At 38.5% G+C, this 17,414-nt stretch overlaps 1 protein-coding gene across 7 annotated transcripts in view; it reads right to left on the reverse strand.

Moving 5' to 3' along the window:
- Nucleotides 1-17,414, reverse strand: part of TPK1 (thiamin pyrophosphokinase 1) — a 393,588-nt gene that overhangs the window by 60,565 nt on the left and 315,609 nt on the right. The window contains exon 9 of one of the 7 annotated variants that reach the window (XM_063642323.1): nucleotides 6,746-7,048. The exons of 5 other annotated variants lie outside the window; for them this stretch is intronic. In XM_063642323.1, coding sequence (XP_063498393.1) covers nucleotides 6,999-7,048 — 50 coding nt within the window. In that variant the 3' untranslated portion in view covers nucleotides 6,746-6,998. Of the gene's footprint in view, nucleotides 1-6,745; nucleotides 7,049-17,414 lie in introns of those variants that run through there. One more of the 7 variants, XM_055284384.2, reaches the window with a different exon arrangement.

A 17,414-nucleotide genomic window follows, 5' to 3' on the forward strand; every position in this document is an offset into this window, starting at 1 on the left:
TCCAATACAATCTATTCAAGGTAACCAGAAAGTCATCTTACACAGATTATCAAACAAATTTTTGAAACAAATGGGCTATCCAGTTCATCAATATAATAGGAAACAACACTCCATTGCCTTAGGAGTCTAGGTAATAGAGCCTTAAGTACAGCAACAGCATTTTGCAAATATGCAACCATTTTTCTATGTAGCAAAAAAGCCTTACTCTATGTACACAGCTAATTCTAAACATATACACATCTTATTTCCCTTGTGGCTACATTAGCTGAAGTGCACAGGAGAAACAGAATCCACATTATCCAATCTATTCTGTAGATGGCACTGCAGGTCCAACAGTGGGCTTGGCTCATAAGTCTTGCTATCACTGTCGGGCTCAGATAAGTGTCACACTGAACTGTAGGAAAAGCACATTCATTCTAAAAGCAGAAATCACTTTGCAGTGGCAACCGTCTTATACAATTGCAGGACACAACTCCAATTTGTAATTTATTTGAAATTTTTCTTATAATGTATTAGGTCATACAAAGGCTGAACTGGTGAAATCATTCTGTTTATCTTGTAGCATCTATTTTAGTTTATTGCCAGGAATAGAATAATGCCTGTTCCCTAAAGTGGAAAAACGTTTCATTGATAAACCTATACATAATAAATCATTCCTGTGGACTCTGGGTCTGACTAAACCAAAGGCACGCTTTTTATGGCATTTTGAGTTTCACTTCCTACCCCAGGAAGTTGAGTAATATTCTGCAGGGAGGCAGATTAGTGTCTGCTGAACGTAAAGGATGAAGGGATAAAGTCAGAGGTACTGCACCACAGTCGGACTCTAATGCCAAGGAGGGTGAGCCTGTCATCTTAAGCCAGAGTAAGGAGCTGCTGGAAGTCAGATGAAGTATCTAAGAAAGAGAAAAGTCAGGCTTTGGGTCCTGAAACCCAGACTTTTATTTTATCTTGTATTGACTGATGGATTGATTAACCTTTCTGCAGGGGTCACTAACGGCGAACGTAATGGAACTATAGAAAGAGGAACAAAACAATTCAAACTATGCCATAGGGATCAGACTAGTATCTTTTCCCATACACTTGAATTACACTTATTTTTTTTTTCTGGCAAAAAGCAAGTTCTAGCCTAGAAAACAAGTCACGGTTGATCAGACATTCAATCGCATATTCATCAGACTGGCTTTTCTTTACAGGTACATCCTGAAACATATAGCTGGGACAGCAAGTCTAAGCAGTTAATTATCATGGCAATTCGAGTGTCAAGTTGAAGTTTCTCAATTAAAAAAAAAAAATTCTAGCCAGGCATGGTGGCTCATGCTTGTAATCCCAGCACTTTGGGAGGCCAAGGTGGATGGACCACTTGAGACTGGGAGTTCAAGACCTGCCTGGGCAACATGGTGAAATCCCATCTCTACCAAAAATCCAAAAAAATTAGCTAGGCATAGTGGCTCATGCTTGTGGTCCCAGCTACTCAGGAGGCTGAGGTGAGAGGATCGCTTAAGCCTGGGAGGCAGAGGTTGCAGTGAGTTGAGATGGCTCCACTTCACTCCAACCTGGGTGACAGACTGAGACTCCAACTCAGGAAAAAAAAAAAAAAAAAAAAAAAAAATCTTAGATAGCTGAGACAACCCAGTGCTCCTACAGTCCTCACCCTCTTGGCTGTTTCTGCACTGTGTGAAACTGTGCCATGCAGGCTGTACTGAGCTCTTGCAGCTGATGAACACAGGGTCACCCAGGCCATGGCAATAGCTACTGCCATAGCTACTCTCTCTTGCCTTTTGTCTGAGTCAGTTACTTTCAGAGGCTGACAGAAGATGAGGTGTTCTCTTTCTCTCCCTTCCTTAGAGTGTGTTGCTTCAAGCAGTCACTCATATTTCCCACTCATATGGCCAACTGAACCTTAGTGACTTTTACCAAGAGTGTGGAATAATAGACAGAGATGCTTCAGATCCAGACACAGTCTGAGGGTGCTAGAATGACGAGAAAGCCGAGTGGCAATCTGGGCACACAGAGAAAGAAAGGATGTAATACATCAGTCCTGACCCACAGTTCCTCAGCTCACCACAATTATTTTATTTTTCAATTATCGAGGAATTGAGGTACTGAAAGGAATCTGACAAGGACCCAGGGCTCTTAGAGTCCTGGGGGGCAACAGCCTGGATCAGAAAACCAACAAACAGACTGTCAATGCAATGCCATTACTCTTCTTTTTCTATAGCGCAGGTTTTAGTGCACAGCTGAGTGGTTTGCCTTAAAGAAGTCACAAAATTTACAACAAGGTCAATGCATCATTTGGCATAATAATTTCAGTAACTCTAATATCACACATGATGTATTTTAATTGAAACAAAATCAAAATGGCAACTTTTTAGTGAGGCCCTGATTCAGCACTCATTGTTCTGTGCATTCACAGTCAGCAGTTACCAAGCGGGGAGCTGTTCAAGAGGATTCTGCTCTCTGCCCTCCAGCTAAAAGCAATCCTATAGGCTACTGGTACAAATTAACTTAGACCTCAAGAATATCAATTATTATTTTTCTCAATTCGTGTCTTTGTAGGCAATTATTTGTCTTCATGCTTCCAAGGATTCTGTTAATCCCTGTTGTAACACAATTCTCAGAAAAAAGAAAACTTACCTACAGGACATAGGAAGTTATGCAGAAAATAATTACAATTGTAATCTGGATGTAGAAAGAGAAAAAAGGAAGCAGGAAGCCACAACATAAATTCTAATTTGTAATTTAAAAAAGGAATACCTTTAATATGACAGGACAGTGAACTTAGTAGAACTAAACAATCATGATTTTAAAAAGTCACAAGACACCAAAATTAGATTGGGGGAGGAGGAACTTACGGATTTTTTGAGGGTGGGGTAGGGGATATTATACCACTAAACAGCTATTTGTTTTCTGCAATGAAAATCATGTGATGGTATATAATCCATTTTGTTTCCCAGAAAACAAGTGAATATACAGTTAATTACTCTAGACAGAAACATAATTGCATGCACATGCAATCACAGAAAACAGCTCATCTACTTGCCACTCCTTGGCTAATAATAATTTAGCGATGGGCATGTAAGTTATTATCGTCTTTCTTTACTTATATTTTGCTAGAGCTGTGGCTCCCTTCCTGGACACTAGCCATTTTGCTCTGTCATAGTCATAAGGAAGGGGTTGCATATGACATGTCCTCCGGCTAAAAGCTGTAGTGTGGGTTACTAAAGAAATATTAAGAGCTCCATGTAAAGAATAGGTTTCTGTTACCACTGCAGTTAATTGACATAAACAAATGTTTCCTTCCAACAGAATTTGTCCATTTTCAGTCCCATGTTCTATGCTCCAGTGCTTTTCCAAACTTTGAGATTGTATTGCCTCTCAAATCACAAACATGTTATAAGGCCAGGGGTCATAAAACGTATATACAATGAATGGGACCACCTAGACTATTGCTCAAGAATCCATTTGTGAATTCTTAGGGTATTACTGGGTTCTGTGGATTGATATGAAGATATTAAACGCTCAGGATTACTAAGAGGTCCTGTTACAGGAAAACAGAATGATTTCATTTTTGTGGCCCACCTTACTCTGCCAGTTGCACCTATGTAGCTGCACACCTTATGCAGGCAAATGCATGAGCACAGCAGCTCAGCTTTCAGAGCAGCCCTCTCAACCTTGGCTGCACAGGCAACACCTAGGGAGCTTTTTAATAAAACAAAACAAAACAAAAACCCAGCATCTAGGCTACACCTGAGACCAATTACCTTGACCCTCAACATGTGGCACCAAAGCAGCAGTACTTTTTACAGACTCCCAGGTGATTCCGGTGCACAGCCAGGGTTGAGAATCCAGCTCTAACTGCATTTGCTTCAGCAATTCGTCAGGAGGTATCAAAGAAGGTAATAAGAAAAAACAAACAAAAAAAAACCCCTGGCCCTTGGGCTTATTAGAAAGTCATCAGGCAACTAATGCTCTGCAAAATTCTCTTCAAGCATGTCTGAAAAGAAGAATCTCTCCATAGCAGACTTGTGAATTCTGAGATGCTGGTCAAAGATCCTATCTTCACGGTAGGTAGGAGTGTATCAGTGGTAAGCACATGGGCTTTGGCGGCAGTTGGCCAGAGGAAAAAATAAATCCCAACTCCACTGCTTACAGGCTTTGTGATCCTGGGCAACAAAGCTAATATTTATAAGCTTCAGTTTCCCCACCTGTAAAATAGTACTTGACACTGTTAGATTACAGGAGACAATTCACAGAAAGCAGTTGAAGAGTTGCTGACACAGAAGGAAGCACTCAGTATTCACTTCATTTTTATGAGCTATTATTTTTTGCAGGAAAAAATAGTCCATAAATAAAGTGTGAAATTCATGTACAATGTTATGAACTTATTTCAGTGATTTTAAAAATCTTACGTGATAAAGCACCCTATGTGATAGCATTTGTATTAGACTTCGGCCGAAACAGTTGCTTATCTATCTTTATGCTTTAAGATTCTAAGTAAAATTTGGTAAGCAAAGGCTTCTGCAGTTTAAGAAGGTGTTTAAAATCCTTTGGCTTAACGTCATTAATTTACTCTTATTGCGTAGATTTTAAAACACATCATTAGAAATATTTTGGGGCAATGGAATTTTCTTTATGAGGCCTCTCTGACTATGTGAATTAGATGGATGCCTGCTGTAAATGCAAGTAAAGCTACATGGCCAAGTTTTTGGCTTTCATGTGGTTTACGAGGCAGTTTTGTTTGGCACTGCACTGAGGAAACTCTGCTGACAGTGACAGTGATGCTGATGAGACTAAGGCACAGATTTTAACTGAATTAAAACCACTGGGAACATGATAAGCCTTGACTAGCACAGCGCTAAACATGGCCTTGAATGTTCAGAAACTTTACAAGGTTTTAATTTAATATTTAGGGGAAAAGTTTGATATTCAGTTCCAGTGGAAATACCCTAATTCAGCTGTCCATCACGCTCTCAATGAAGATAGAAGTATAATTTATTATTGTTATTACATTAGCTGGTGACTGGAAACACATTACCAATATACAAATTAGAGTCTCTAATCCTAAGGTAATTATCAGCCAATTTCAGAGTTGTTAACAGGATTAAAATTATGAATATATTAGCTGATTCACCCTTACAAATCAAATTTTGATTAGATAATACTACATGCTGATATGAGTAACATTCAAATGTCGTAAAAGCCTTCTTAGTATAAAAACTTTGATACAATTTTTCAATAATGTATGCAAAGCCAGAGAGAGTGAATGAATGATTGATGGTTTTTCCTTATAAGCCTTATTAAAGGTCCTGATTTGGTTGGTCTCCAACTGTTTTGGCTCAGAATTAGGAATTCTAGTTTTGATGACAGCTCATGTGCACTGATTAGAAAAACATCTCACAGAGCTATTAAAAAGGCAAGTTAATCACTAGAAGCATAACAGTGGATGGAAAATATTTCATACTGAAAGTTCTTGAAGATTCTGCTTTTCAGTTTGTTACAGGATATATCTTCTTAAAGAAGCATCATTGAACAGTTAGTACCTACCTTAGTACATACTAACTCATTTCATGTAGGTCCTCTGTGAATTCTACCTGTAAGCATAATCCTTCTAGCAACAGTAACGGGCAGTGTAAAATGCAGTCAGGTGGGTGAGTAGTTGGTGAGTATGTAATTGTGACATTTTTCTAATGTCTAAAGGACTTCATTTGTGGTACATCTGGACTTTAAAATACATCACTTCACCTTAAACAAAAGATAGTTGGGTCATCAGGTTTGGTCAGAACAACAGCACAGAATATATTACAGAAATAAAGTCCTACCACATCTCACAAGGAGAAGAGACATTTGCAATTTTGTTTTTTGGGAACAACCAAGTAATTCCACAAATCATAACCTTGAAGACAGAAAATCCTTATATTCCCTTCCATGTAAGCAGACACAGAAGGTGAATTTGGAATTTTAAAGGTAAATGATACATATTAAAAAAGATAATACAGTTAATGTAGCCAAAAGTTTTAAAAATGGTGCTCAATAGATTTTTTTTTTTTTTTTTTAGAATGAGTAAGAAATGCTTTTTTTGAGTGTTTATTCAGGTAACTGAGATAAGCTTCTAGTTTACTATATGGTCTGATTTTAAAAAGGAGCAAAAAATCTATTTACTGTATCTTTCTGTAATACAACTTGCACCTGATTCCAGAGGCATCTTTGTGAAACGCAAAGGTGAGCATTTCCCCCACACCCAGGCTTAAAATCTTTCCCCGTTACCTATAGAGTAAATCCAAACATCCTGTTATGGTACGCAGGGTCCTACATGAGCTGATGCCGCCAATACTTCTAGCATGCCTCTCACCTTTCCACCACCCATACTTGCTATGCCAGCGATGTACATATCCCTTACCCATCAGGACATACTCTGCAAATGCTGCACCACGTTCCCAGAATGTGCTCCTGTTTCTTTCTACAGTGCTCCAAAAGATTTCTAAGATTATTTGTAATTGTGACATATCACTGCATCCCAAAAGGAAAAAAATGAACTTTTGGTGTCAACGGAAATATTCAACTATGGGGATATATGCATTTATACATAAGTTACACATATTTAAATCCTGTGTGAGCAAGTATGTGTTTTTCCAAACTTAACAAACAACAACAAAACTTATCTGTCTTGATCCTATTCATAGCCCTAAGGCAAAATAGAAATTACTGTAATAACAAACTCATAGAAATACATGAGCATAATAACAGACTGCAAATAGATTTAATATTTTTCCATGTTCAGAAAACCAAGTCAATGTAGCTCATATCCCTACCCTCCTTGTTTTATGGTTCTTGGCAACCCTTTTGATTATTTCTGTTCTCAGGCAGGGCTGCCAAATCCTTTTCTCAGCTCCATCCACTCTACAGTTGAGGTCTCTTCGGTTCCAGCTCTTGCTGTGCTGCCAAGCTCCCCTTCATTGCCTTGGCATCAAAGATGAAATGTGGCCAAGGAAGGAAGCTCCCTAGCAATCAGCATGTGCAGGGCAAATCCAAATTTCCTTAAATCCTTCTCCTTAAAAAGATCAAAGAGAGCATAGCTTTGCATCTTATAGTCCTTTTATTGGGAGTTTGCTTCTGCTTCTATTATGTCTGCCTCCTCCCCGGTCCTTTCTCTTTATTTATTCAATTATGTAAGCATAAAGTTGGTTTTTAAGTATGCAAGGACATAAAATACCAAGATTTTTAGTGTCTGTGCTGCCCGGAATGAAAATTAAGAGATCTGATGAGAGCTGAAATAATTGAGTTAGTAATTCTGATAAATATCCTGAACATACACTATGGTCTACAATTGAGTATATTGATTCTTAGAACTTAAATTGCTGTGCCACACAGTATCCGAGAGGTTGGTTAAATGTTAGCATGTATTTTAGGCAAAAGGTCAGCAAGTTTCTAACTTTTAAGAAGTTTCTACAAAATTATATCAGCCTCCCCAAAGGCCCCCCGACTTTTTTTTTTTTTTAACAATGTAATCAGAACTACTTTTCATTCTCTCAGGGATCCATCTGTCCTCTGATAAACTTCCTATCCACTTTTCCAAATCAATGTGACCAGTGTATACTTTGATTAGAATTTCCTGTTTTAGAATCCATTCCTTTAAAAACAATTTATAAAGGCAAAAGATTCTGGGATTTGTTCTCCTCAAAGGTATAAAGCACAAAGTGAAGCATTATTAATACTTCTGAACACACATAACAAAAGAAATCATTCAGCACCATTTCAGCATATTCCCCACTCAGGAGATTCATGCATATTTAAATGAATTAATTTATTTTCTGCAATTTGCTCTTTAAGTGCTTAAGTGCCCATTTGCTATTGCTTATTTCAGGATTCTGTGCCCTTGTTCTCTGAGTAACCAACTTATAGCTTGAGTGCTCCAGGTGTATTTATGCTCCCAAAGTATTTTAAATTACCCATTGGGAAATCCAATTTCCTATTTATAGGACTCAGAAGTGATTTTCCACTGTTACCTTTTTCTTAATTAAGAATATGGGCCTAAATTCACAGCTGAGTTTTTGGTACAATATTTATTTATTGGCTCCATGACAGTCAATATTATAGAATGTACCAATATTAGACTCTCAGATAGTCACTTAAGATGGGCTACTCTTGGATTCTATTGGGATTGACATTTTGGGTATCCATAAAAATCATCACCATAACAACATCCACTACTTATACTGTGTGCCAAGCACTGGACATGCTCTGTCTCATTTAGTCCTTTCAACATTCCTATGAAGAGTTATTTTCTCTATCATTATTTGTTTTACAGATGAGAAAATATAACTTACGTGAAACACAAGGTCACATACCTAGCAAGTAGCAGAACCAGTATTTAAAGCACGCTCCGTCTTCCTTCTAAACTTTATAATGATCCATTTGTGTCTAAGGCATGTGATTGTGTTTTGGCAGGTATAGAAATGACTGAGACCCAACTTCTGCTTTTAAAGACACTCAATAATCTCACTCAATAATTTCAGACAGTGATGATTGCAATAAAGAAAACAAAACAGGGTGATGTGCTGGAGAAGCTTTGTTGGTGGGTTGGTCATGCTAATGCAGATCTGGTTATTAGAAACAACCTCCTTAAAGAAGTAACATCTAAGCTAAGACTCAAAAAATACAACGTGGGACATCCACTGAAAGACAGGAAAAATGGTATTCCAGGCAGAAGGAAAAGCAGGTACAAAGGCCTAAGGCAGAAAGTGAAAGGTCACTGAGACTAGAGTTAAGTGAGTGAAGGGAAACTGGCACCCAGGCTGGGGAAGAGAGAACAAACCAGGTCATGAGATGCAGGCAAGAGTGTGGCTTTTATGCTAAATGTGAAGGAAAGCCATTAGAGGGTGCCAAACTGGGGAGTGACGTAAGTTTTATTTTGGCTTCAAAAAGATTGCTCTGGTTGTTTTGCAAAGAATGATTAGACAAAGTGATCAATAAGGAAGGAGACCACTGCAGGATTCCATGGTAGAGATCACCTAGACTAGGATGGGACTAGGAGATGGAGAAAACAGAAGAATGAGTTTAAGGTTTTTGGTTTGAGCTATTGTGTAGATGGTGGTTTACTGACATGAGGAAAACAGAACAGGTGAGGCAAAAAGCAGGTTGTTGTTTACGGTCACTGGGTTAGACAAGGTTTTTAGGCATTCACTCAACAAAGATTTACTGAACAACTCAGTGCTCTTGAGGGCACTAGAGATAAGTTGTTAACAAAGCAGATGAAGTTTCTATGCTCTAGTGAGCTTACATCCCAGGAATCTTGGTGCAAATGGAATAGTCAGAGAGGGCAGGAAAGGAACTATGTATTTGAGAAACAATGGCATTCAGATGTATTTAAAGTCATGGGTCATGGTAAGATCATTTCGGGAGAATTTACAGATAAAAAGAAGAAAAGGACCCAGGACCAGACCAAGCAAAGGGGCATTTTCTGTTGAGAAATGGTGTACGCAAAACATATTTGATGACTTCTAGTTTAAAAATTTGTCTTCATTTTTTTTGAAAATACTGACTGATATGGCAAAGTGACCTCCCCTCTATCCCCGATTGTATTTTTAGATTGCTTAGATACAAGTGCAAGAAATTTGTTGATGCGCTACTCTCATTTTCTTCTTCCATTCAATACCTTCTTGTTATCTTTTTTTTTTCTTTTTCTTTTCTTTATGAGACAGAGTCTCACTCTGTCGACCAGGCTGGAGTGCAGTGGCTCAATCTCAGCTCACTGCAAGCTCCGCCTCCCAGATTCACGCCATTCTTCTGCCTCAGCCTCCCCAGTAGCTAGGACTACAGGGTCCCACCACCACGCCTGGCTAATTTTTGGTATTTTTAGTAGAGACGGGGTTTCACTGTGTTAGCCAGGATGGTCTTGATCTCCTGACCTCATGATCCACCCACCTCGGCCTTCGAAAGTGCTGGGATTACAGGTGTGAGCCACCACACCCAGCCAATACATTCTTGTTTTCTTTTTAAAGAGATAGAGTTTCACTCTGTCGTCCAGGCTGGTGTGCAGGGGCACGATCATGGCTCACTGCAGCCTCGAACTCCTGGACTCAGGCAGCCCTCCCACTTCAGCCTCCTGAGTAGCTGGAACTACAGGTGCACACCACCATGACTAATTTTTTGTATTTTTGCCCAATACCTTCTTTATTAAAAATTCATTCATCTGGCCGGGGCAGTGACTCATGCCTGTAATCCCAATACTTTGGGAGACCAAAGCAGGTGGATTGTTTGAAGCTAGGACTTTGAGACCAGCTTGGGCCACATAGCAAGATCACATATCTACAAAAAATTATCTGGGCATAGTGGCACATGCCTCTAGTTCCAGTTGCTTGGGGAGCTGAGGTGGGAGGATTGCTTGAGCCTGGGAGTCAGATGTTGCAGTGAGCCATAATTGTGCCACCACACTCCAGCCTGGGTGAGAGAGCGAGACCTTGTCTCAGAGAAAAAAATTAATTCATCAGAAAAATTACACAGAAAACCCAACTAACGATAAAACATGAACCACGAAACTCTAAATAATTTGTGGCTGCCATAACAATTAATGGTAAATCTGTAACAGCAGCTGAATCCATGAGCCACTTTCAGATGAGGGGGAAAGCACATATAATTTCCACAACCCTGATTCTAACTCCACAGGTTTCTTTTCAATTCAAGGAAGTACACTAAATCAACAGTGAGAGGCATTATTTTAGGAGCGAATTTTAATCTGCTTTAATGAGTTTTTAAAAACTCAATCAAAATCACGAGTACTTACACTTAGTTACAGAGTACTTGGGGCCTAATTGACAGGTGATTGAGACATATTGTGGCCCTTGAGAATGGCTGCCGAGGGCAGCCTTGCCCACAGTCAGGGCCTCCAGTCCACTCTGGCCACTATTTCCTACTATAATTCTGCTGCAGGGAAATTCAGAACTGAAAAATACTTTATGTTCAACATAGTTTAGTCCATGTTGTGGTTCAAAATTTAACCCACTCTCCTTGATAAGTATTTTAAACTTCCTAAATCCTACCCTTAACCCAGTGCCTTATCCCCGATGCTGTGGTCTCTGTTTTGGTAAAGACTCTTGCCACCTATCAGTGCTGTCATCTCTGAGTGTCTTCAGCTTCATACCTAACTCATCATCTCTCATTTCGTTGTCTCTACTTTCAAAGGTGGAGCTAAACATACTTTTCTTGGAAGGCTCCCACCCCCAGTCTGAATTCCATCTTCCATCTTGAGGAATACCACTTCCACACTTCACCCATCCTCTCCCCATTTCTTCCATCTCTCCCTGGATCTCTGGAGTTTCCTGGTCCTTTTTATCTTTCAACATAAATAGACTCCTCTCATCTTGGACATAAAGGCCTCCTTGATAATGAAGCCTTCACATGTATGTATCTTCTCGTATCACTGATAAACTTCTTTTTAAAAGTTTAATTTCCTGCCATTGTGCTTTCAGTATGTTTTTAACACCTTCTTAATGAATAGAAATCTGGCTTCTGTTCCTACTACGCTATTACTCCTCTGCATTTTTAAGAGTGACCAACACGTTTCTTTAGTAAAAATCCAACAATTTTAATCTCTTTTACATATGATCCAACTTATTAATCCCTCTTTCAATGATAGCTTAATTCTTGGCTAACTTCTTCCTGGCCTGCTCACCGTTCATTCTTTGCCTTTTGTTTTTTATATAGGATCTGCTATTTTTTTTTAACTAATCTGTAAACATGACAGTTTCCCAGGGCTAAGTAACCCCTTTAGTTACTTCTTCTAGTTAACAATGCCAGAGAAATGTGTAAGGTCTGAATATTTAAAAGCAGCAACCCTGATAAGGAATCCTATTATTAATCAATGCCAATTAAGCATCTAATATTAAGGATTTACTAACTACGATGAGCAAAATATGAAGGGCCTATAAACTAAAAGTGTATACAACCTAGTTATGTGGATAAAACATACAAAATAACTGGAACAAACATAAACCCACCTTTTACATATGTGTAACACCATTACAAATGCCTGTTGGAAACAGTAGAGTAAGGTGAACTAAGATTTTTCTGTTTTCTTTCTTTTTGCAAAGCAAATATTACAAGTTTTGTGAATGAGGACACACTAATGCAAGAACCAATTTCATTTGCCTTTGTTTTTACAATGATACCTGCTCTCAAATAAGAGTTCTGTACAATTTTCAGCATCTAAAAGGAGAATGAATCTAAATGAAATGCTTTAGACCTTGACTCACGCTCAGAGCAGTAAAGAAATGAGCCAGAAAAAAACATCTTGGGGAGCAGAGGATGCATTTAAAACTCCAAATCCCCCAAAAGGCAATGATTTCCAAAAATTCCTCCACTGCCACTCCCTAGGTAAGCCCCTGTCTGGACACACGCAGAGACACCTACACATACATTCACTTAGACTCAAAAACCCTCTTTTGTAATAGGCACATTTTGGATCATATTACTTTAAACCATATAACTTCTGGCAGGGTTTGCAAGTATTTTTACCCTTAAAATGGAACTTATTCTTCATTCTTCTAATTGCTTTAAAAGTTATAATAAAGAACTCTTGCTTGAACATTTTTTACCATAGCACAATTAATTCCGTGTCCCATTACAGAATTCATGTGGGTAAAATGCACTTGCTGATTTAAAATAAAAAAGGTGGTTAATTACATAAAATATGCAAAGGCACTATTCTGGATGACTAGGAGGGGACACAGAAGACAAGCACCAAATTCTTGAGGCAAATCTATTCTAGTCAAGGGAAAAAGCAATATGCACAAATAATGATGCTATTTATATGGAAGAGTTACATGGTATACTTTAGGAATTCAAAGGAAAGAGAAATTGCATTTAGTTACAAAAGCTTCATGAAGGATGTGATTTGAAATGGCCCTTGTAGATGAGTAAAATTTGTGCAGGGGGAGACGTTAAAGGGAGAACACATTCTGAGAATACCAGGGGGTGAGGTCATGTATTATGGGGAAAATGGAATATATGTTAGACCTCAAATGCTTTTAATAGGCTCTCAGGAGGAGAGGACAAAATAGTACAATTCTATTACTGAGAATAAAGAAGAAAGACTAATGCGAGAGATGAAAAAGATTTTGAGATAGTTTAGTTCAAAGTTACTCATTTTAAAGAAAGAGAGCTACATAGTAAGGATAGGGGAGAACTGAGCTCATACTTATATCATCATTGCAGCAGCAGGGGATGAAGAGGAGAAGGCTGCCAGAGCTATCTCTGTCCTCATTCACTTTGTCCTACAAGCACAAGACAGACTTCTCCCTTTGGTACTGCACCCACCCATAGGGAATGAGCCTTATTTATCAAATTTATATGGTAGTTGGCATGTACCATGGCAGCAGGAAACGGCACCTCTTCACTGTTATCTCTAGAAAATCAGCATTTGGTGGGATACAAGTTAGCGAAAACACCACAAGTTTCAATTTACATTTTTCTTAATTGTATGTCAAATTTAAATTGTCCACAATTTGTTTCTCTCTCCTGGCTGACTTGCCACTTGTACACTGCACATAACTAATTTCTTAATGGTTAAGACAAAAATTAGTTATCATCTGTAGTTGTTTAAGAAAAGAGAGTCTGAAAGCATTCTTGTTTTTTCCTAAGCACATTAACACACACACACACACACACACACACACACACACACACACGAAAAACCGGATTTATAGATAGATAGATAGTTGTTAATTTGAAATTAAATGTGTCCAGAAAACAGTTGAGTAGAAAAGGCTGATGTGCTTCTCCAGAAGTGAAACCTTGCAATTAAGATGAGAAGACAGCCCAAGTGTGACGCTGATGCTGGAGCGGCTGGGGGATCTCAACACGGCTAATGAATCATCATCAAAGTGATTTATTGACTGCAGCCAGAGCTTCAACTCTGTCTCAGTGTAAATGAGGAATAATAATAATTTCCCAGTCCTCGCTTGGCTGTGAACTTCTGAAGAGTGAGAACCTTCAGCAGGAGATGATAAACTGTAGTGATGCCATAGGATGTCTTCTTTCACAATGTTCAAAGCCACTGTCATACAGTGAACTACATCTCATAAAACTGACAAGAGACGGGTATGCACAGTGCGATGTCACCCCAACACAGCTTCCAAGCAAAAGTCCCCTGAGTCTCATCCTATTACAGCTTCTCATGGGGACCGTTCATTGCTGCCACACAGGAATGTAAGGAAGAGAGGGATGCCTCCTTAGAATATCAAGCTCCTGACATCTAGGATCTGGACTCATGCACTTCTCTGTGGCTTCAGCGGCCATGGTTTTCAAACAAAAAGAAACCTTAGCTACCATCTATCATCATATATACAATCAGTCCTCTTTGTATATATGAAGAATCCATGTTGCTTGTAGTACCATTTAATTCATTAGTTACAGAGTCAGACTTTGAACCCTATTGGCATCTTCCCTCCTCATTATGAATTGAAGTAAACAGATACATACTTTGTTTCTGCTACATTTTAAGGAAAACTCAAGGTATAAATTACACACAGAGAAGGTAAGTTATATATTATGCAATAATCTCCAGAGATTTTTTTTGTCAAGATGTTTAAAGCACTGATTTGAGTGTGAGCTAATACTGAGTACACACGGACACAAAGAAGGGAACCAGAGACATCGGGACCTACTTGAGGGCAGAGGGTGGGAGGCGGGTGGGAGGACGGCAAGGATTGAAAAACTGCCTATCGGGTACCGTACATACTACCTGGATGACAAAACAATATGTATAGCAAACCCCCACAACATGTAATTTATCTAGAGAGCAAACCTGCACATGAACCCTAAAGCTAAAAGTTAAAAAACGAAAAAATAAAAGAAGGCATGGATTTGTTCTTGTTTTTGACTCTTTCATAATAGTCTCAAAGCCAGAGGATCTTTACCCTCTCTTGCTGGTTCAATTCTACTCTTTTCTCTGGAATGGAAAGAAAATACTGTATAATTCCCTCACGTACCCCTTTAGCTTGGGAATTTACCTGCTCTCCATGTAACCTATGCCTTGATTTTCCTTGAAGTATAGCTATATATGCATATAGCTATGCAAATACTTCACTACTATTTGGGATACATGGGTATATGTAAAAGGTCTCTGATGCAGATACTTCTATTTTGGTCTCCATAATGGGCATTTCTCCAGTTTGATCTCCCCTCCTTTTAATTTAAACCTAGTGTTCTCCAAACATTTTTAGCTTTTCTACAGTTTGATCTCCAAACAATCTAAAGGACAAAGTGGTGGCTCACTGCTGAAAAACCTGCATGCAGTGTAAACCTCCTGCAACCTTGTCTTCCCAGCTCTGTTAACATGGTTCTTTTTCACCCTTTAATCTTTAGACACTTAAAAACACTGTTTTAACCATTTATTCTCCTTTGTGGATGCTAAGTATCTTTTTTCTTCCCTCGAATCCTTACCACAAATTCCTTGAGAACCATGATGAATGACAACAGTTTATAATTACCCTAGAAATCAGATATCACAGTAAGCCTAAGTTACACTTAAATTACACACTACAAATCTACTAGCTTGTGCACTTGTGGTTCACGGAGTGGAAAGGAATCTCTTGGATGGTGCCTAAAACATGATTTTAACTGCTAAGATGTTTGCTATCTTTTTGTCTTTGAGCCGGCCCAATTTCAGAAAAATTTCATTGTCAATTAGAAAAATGACTTGGAAATAGGCTATTTAACTACTACCACATCCAATGATTTTAAAAATGGTTATATAAATGAATCCATTTATGTATATAGAGGACTAGGTTAGAAAATAGGAACTTGGACAATTCATCTGGCATCTTGTGTCTCAGTTTTCTCATCTATAAAATGGGGATGATAATACTTTACATTTTAAAAAGGTTGATATTATACAAGAATGAGAATGAGTATAGAGATACAACAGGTAGGAGACACATGAAAGACTTATTCAAGATATAAAGTATTGTTATTTGGAACCAGCAGAAAATTATATCCAGTGTGCCATTCCCAGAGCAAAAGTTTATTCACCTGCACCCCTTGATTCTTTCTCTACAACTCATGTAATCACCAAAAGTTATTGCTTTCTTGTCTCAGTGTATTAACTGGATGGTTGAATGCACAGAGCTCACATCTGAATCAGCACAAAAATGAAACCCGGAGGAGGGGAAATAGAAAGGGACTTGGGCTTACACTGAAGTCATTCTCATCACTCAACCTGCCCACACAAATACTGAGAAATCAACTCATTTAAACAACTTGGGAGGCAAGCTTGGGTTATAATAATGTTCCTGAATGCAGGTCAGTGAAAAATTGGCCTGCACACAAATTCCCACTTGTCATATTCTCTACAAATGCACGTTGATTGTTTTCATATTTAAATGCCCAGAATCAACCATAACAAATGTGTCAAGTTGTTGCGAGTTTTTTAAAAACAAAACAGGATGAACTATGGCATATGGTAAATTATTGTGGGTTCCTTGTGCTCTCAGCAGAATCACAAAAGGGCAAGGACTTAAGAGAAATCATTTGTGTCTGGTTCAAATCCTACAACATAGAAAATGGAATTGGAGCTGAGTTAATGAAATATATTATTAAATCCCAGTTTGTAGTTGGCTGTGTGTCATTAGTCTTATATGCCTGAAAATGTAGTATTTGCTTACAAGTAGAATACTATACAATCTTCAGAATGACATAATCTAAAAAGTAATCTTGTTTTTCCATGTATTTTTCTCTATAGAGAAATAATATCTCCTGCTAATCAACCCCCTCCCCAGTCTTTGCCTTCTTCATAAAAGCTAGGTCCGAGAGTTTCCCACGATTGCCCACTGGTGCAATCATTCCTCAATGCTAATATTTGGAACTCATCAAAGGTGGCAGTTTTGTGGTCTATAATCCCCAACTGACCAAATCTTGTACATAATAAAAAACCTAAACTTGTATTATATCAGAGTGTAGGTATATGCGGGTGTGGAAGGGGGAGGAGTAAGAGTGATAGCCGTGTAAGTAGTCCACCAGCAGTTTAATGGTGTATGTGTGCTCAGTGAAGTCACTGATAATAAGGACCCTTAGAGTCCTGAGACTCATTATAATAACATGTGGCCAGAAAGGCAACAAAAACAGAAGGGAGAAAGTTTTGACTCTTTCTTGTTGCCTTTACAGCCACATGTTTTTAGAGTCTCGGGAATTTTATTTCCACATCAGATTGCTGCCTGTTATTGGTATAAAGTCTCTCGTATAAGTACAACTTAAAAAGGCTAAAAAAAGAGAAGACATGCAAAAAGGCTGGGAAACATATATCTAAGAAGAGACTGGCTAAAACCTACCACAGAGTGAAGAGCGAGCTCTAGCCTAAGTAAACCTGCTGACTTCCTTCCTGGTTCTGAAGCATCGAAATACACACGTGGCAAAACTTACTA

Source organism: Symphalangus syndactylus, chromosome 6, assembly GCF_028878055.3.
Source record: "Symphalangus syndactylus isolate Jambi chromosome 6, NHGRI_mSymSyn1-v2.1_pri, whole genome shotgun sequence".
NCBI lineage: Eukaryota > Metazoa > Chordata > Mammalia > Primates > Hylobatidae > Symphalangus > Symphalangus syndactylus.